Below are 4,650 nucleotides of genomic sequence, written 5' to 3' on the forward strand. Positions count from 1 at the left end.
GTCACAATTCCCCAGGATGTCATTGTGAGGCATTTTTTAGAGTATACATTTTTGAAGTAGGTCTTTAAGTATACTTTTCTACTTATAAGTCAGCTGTTTTCACCATGTGCTCTGAGAACTTCTGGGTTCCCTGAGACCATTTCAGGAGATCTGTAAGATACTTCTTCTTTTCAGCTATCTATTTATATGAGGATAACTTTTTTCATGTACTTTAACCAAAACAACATATTGCAATAGAAGGAACACAGAAGCAGATAAGAGAATCTAGCTTTTTTTTTTTTTTAAGAGAAATTTTGCTATAGGGTGTGTGTGCTTGCCAGAGAGACAGAGTCAGAAAGTGTGAAGTCACCCCCTGAGAGGAGAAGGGATTGCAGCATGACCATCCCTGGGGGATGATTTCTTGATTTCTGTCTCTGTCTCTGGTGAGTGCACACACCCTATAGCAAAAATCTCTCTCAAACACACACACACACACACATTTTACTTGTTATCTTTAAAGCAGAAATGTCAAACCTTGAACCATTACTGCTGTGCTCTATTTAGTCATACTTTATAAAAATCTCATTATAGCTAAGTTACCTAGAGTTTGCCGATATGATTCATAGTGGCAAATTTAATGGTATATAATAGCTTAATCTAAAAACTCTAAAATCAATTTTATGTAAGTGTCCTTCAGATTTTTATTTTTTACAATTAAAGTATCAATTCAGAGGCAGAAATACAAAATTTCACCTTTTATTACATGAAGATCACAATGTTGGGACCAGCAGATGACATAGTGCTTACATCGCTAGACTCCCACATGGCTGATCACAGTTTGAGTCCTCTCAGGATTTTGGGCACACACACACATATCCTGTGTGAGTTCTAAACTGCCAGGTCTGGTACTTGAACCATGGTTGAGTACATGGGAATCCAACAGTGTAACCATTATGCCATCTGCTGGTCATGGTCACTGTTTTCTTGATAATTGATGTTATGAGGGAGAGGCATTACTGCAAATGCCAAAGATGGATTCTGTACATCAGCCTGTAGGACTGATGTTGACTAGTTAGGAAGTATCTATACCTACTTATCACTGCAGTAAATTCACTGCTCATCTCTTAAGGTCAAGTGGGCCATACATGGCAATGGTTGGCCTGTGGATGGGAGCCGTTGGGTCTGTGTTCCTGGTACTTATTCCAGCAGTCACTGCTGTGGGCTAATCCTGCTTCCTTTGCAGGAGTTGTGGCACCCGAGTTTTCATAAGGTGGTTTTGGTTACTGCAGGCACTAAACTGACCTATTTAGAAAAACATATACATAATGATTATTTAAAAGGACAGAGGGAATTAGGATAGACTTTATGGTGAGTGACAGTCCTTGAGATTTCTTAAACTGTAGATAATTATTTTTTCCTTTTTGTTCTAAATAGTGACATATTATTTCTTTTTTCTTTTCTTTCTTTTTTTCTTTTTTTTTTTTTTGCTATAGGGCGCGTGCGCTCACCAGACAGAGAGACAGAAAGCGAGAAATCACCCCCCCAGTGGGGATGGCCACGCCGCAATCCCTTCTCCTCCATTCTCCTCTCTGGATCTTGGGCATGCATGCACGCGCGCCTGGCGTGAGTTTTAAGCCACTGGGTCCAGGACACGAACCACGGTTGACTATGTGGAAGTCCAGTGACATAGCCATTACGCTAACTGCTGGTCCCGTGACATATTATTTCTTAGCACCAATTAAAAATTATTATTTCTTGAAGTGGTTACCAGCTGAAAGATAGATCAATTTCTCTTTAGAGTATAGGTTTACAAAAAAGACTCTGTAAGCTCTGAGTTAGTAAATCAGTGGACAAATTATTCTTCGTTTAAAATGCCAGAGGGCACATGCATGCATGAGACAGAGAGAGAGGAGAAAGAGAAAAAGAAAGCACCCCTCGACAAGGCCTGGTCACAATGCAATCCTATGTCTTCTATTTCTCCATTTCATCAGGATCCTGGGTATATATGTGTAAATGCCAGGCATGTTTGTGAGACCCGTGGGCTGGGAGTCCAACTGAGGTTGGCCATGTGAGATCTAGCTCCTTCTGCACAGCCCTTAACTACGTGGTCTACAGGGCTAACCTAAATTATTCGTGATAACTCAAAATGTCTTTCACCAATCTTTTAGAGATAACTTTGACTCACTTGTCTTTAACCAAGTGTAAATCCTTGATTCTCACAGCTTCTTACATTGTCTCATTGGTGAAGTTTGTAAACCATTTCTTAAAGCTATTTGACCATAGCCAACTATTGATAGTATTTTAGAAATACCTACTAATGCTTATATATAATATGCCTAAAAATTTAATTCTTTTCTTCCAGGTAATTTATCCTCAACATTCCAAACTTACTGATAAAGAAGTAAGTAAAAATATTGTTGTGTATGGCCTACTCTTATATTTCTGTTTGTTTTTATCTTGTGTGCGTGTGTCAGCATATATAGCTTTTGCTTTCTTTTTCAGAAAACCAATATTTGCTATTTGTCTTTTCCAGATTCAAATTCAGGTAACTATTTTTCATGTAGTGTTTTCGGTAATTTTACATTAAGAATACTAGCTATACTCTTTTAATATATGAAAATTAATCAGAATAGCATATTAGTAAGTAAATTCAACTTCAGCCCCACAGATGAGTGTTTTTGGATTCCTAGTTTAATGATACCTCACCATGTCATTGTTGATTTTAGTTGGTTCAACTCTTAAAATAACTGTTACGGTGGAATAAAGTAAAACATCAAGGACTAATAAATTATTGATAGAGTGAAAAGGCTGAAAAATCAATGAAATTGGTATGTTTGGAGATTTATAGTGTGTAGTTTGCTTTTAGTTCAGAACTTGGGAACTTGCCAGGAACTCTATGAAAGCAGATAGTTAAAAAAACAAAACAAAACAAAACAAAAACAAAAACAAAAACTAAAAAAAAGAGCAAATCAGTTATGAAGCAAGGCCATCAGTTCTTTGCATTAGTTTATATGGGTTAATAAATGTAAAGCACTTGAAATAATGCTTGATATATTGAAAAATTACACAAATATTTGCTCATTAAGCTTGGTTTTGCTGATTTCTTTCAGACTCCTTTTGTGTGGTCCTAATGGTTGACATCTTTTAGATTACCTCCTGTGTTTTATTTTCAAAACGGATTTTTAGGCGTACAGTGACTGAACATTTAGTTTTTCAGGCCACACACAGTACCCTATAAAGCAGACAAATTCCAGTTCTCTTTCTTTTGTGGTTACCTCTTTTTTTTAAAAAATAGTTATTTATTTCATTTTATTTATCATTATTTTTGTTGCTGTTTAATTTCCTACAGGGCACATGTACTTACTAGAGAAAAACAGAGAGAGAGGTTAAGTGAGAAAGCTGGCCGGCAGGTCCAGGACTCAAACTGGGCTCAACCCTGAGCCATGTGGGAGTCCCTGCCTTACCACCATGCCACCTGCTGGTCCTGTGGTTACTTCTCATATCCTGTTCATTTAGTTCAGTAAACCTGATTGGGAGACTTGACCTTTAACTTTTTTTTAGAGATAAATTTTTGCTATAGGGCATGTGCGCTCGCCAGAAAAACAGACAGAAATCACCCTCTTGTGGGTAGCCATGCTGTAATTCCCTTTTCTTCCATTCTCTTCCTGGGATCTTGGGCATGCGCATACATGCTCCTGGCGTGAGTTTTGTTTTGTTTTGGTTTTTGAGAGGTTTTTGCTATAGGGCGCGTGCACTTGACATAGAGACAGAGAGACAGAAAACGAGAAATCACCCCCTGGGGGGGCATGGCCACACTGCAATCCCTTTTCCTCCATTCTTCTCTCAGCATCTTGGGCATGGACGTACACACACCTAGTGTGAGTAAGCCACCAGGTCTGGGACTCAAATCATGGTCGACTTCATAGGAGTCCAGCGACATAGCTGTTACGCCATCTGCTGGTCCCTCTGGCATGAGTTTTAAACCACTGGGTCTGGAATTCAAACCACAGTCGACTACTTGGGAGTCTAGCACCATTACCATTATACCATCTGCTGGTCCCAACCCTTTTTTTTGAGAGATTTTTGCTGTAGGGCGCATGCACTCACTGGAGAAATGAAGATTCGGCGAGAAATCACCCTCTGGAGGGATGGCTACCCTACAGTCCCTTCTCTGGTCTCCTCTCAGGGTTTTGTGTGTGCATGGACATTCACCCAGCATGAGTTTTAAGCCTCTGGGTCCAGGACTCAAACTGCAGTTGACTTCGTGGGAGTCAAACAATGTAACCATTACGCCATCTACTGGGCCTGCCATTTAACTTTTCTCTTTCTTTCTCTTTCTTTCTTTCTTTCTTTCTTTTTTTAAGCATTTTTCTTCTTTCTGTAAAAGTTCTTTCCAAATTTTTCTAACCTATATATTTATAACTCAGCTTTGGTGACATATGTGAAAATAAAAGGCAAATAAATTAGATACTGTCTTTGAGAGGTCCCAGGAGGGCTTTTGTTCTGACCTTGAATTTTTTTTTTTTTTTGAGAGATTTTCACTGTAGGGCACGTGCGCTCGCCAGACAGAGAGAGACATAGAGACAGAAAGCGAGAAATCACCCCCCAGGGGGGATGGTCATGCCGCAGTCCCTTCTCCTCCATTCTCCTCTCAGGATCTTGGGCACGCAC

General features: G+C 39.3%; 1 protein-coding gene across 3 annotated transcripts in view; it reads left to right on the forward strand.

Annotated features, from left to right (window-relative positions):
* Nucleotides 1-2,341: 2,341 nt before the first annotated feature.
* The window catches only part of DENND6A (DENN domain containing 6A), a gene marked incomplete at both ends in the record, with an annotated part of 33,665 nt that continues 31,356 nt past the window's right edge, over nt 2,342-4,650 (forward strand). For all 3 annotated transcript variants that reach the window (XM_014584428.1, XM_014584430.1, XM_014584429.1), the window contains 2 exon segments: nt 2,342-2,380; nt 2,482-2,524. In XM_014584428.1, coding sequence (XP_014439914.1) covers nt 2,342-2,380; nt 2,482-2,524 — 82 coding nt within the window.

This window comes from Tupaia chinensis, unplaced genomic scaffold (assembly GCF_000334495.1).
Source record: "Tupaia chinensis unplaced genomic scaffold, TupChi_1.0 Scaffold146828_1, whole genome shotgun sequence".
Taxonomy (NCBI): Eukaryota; Metazoa; Chordata; class Mammalia; order Scandentia; family Tupaiidae; genus Tupaia; species Tupaia belangeri.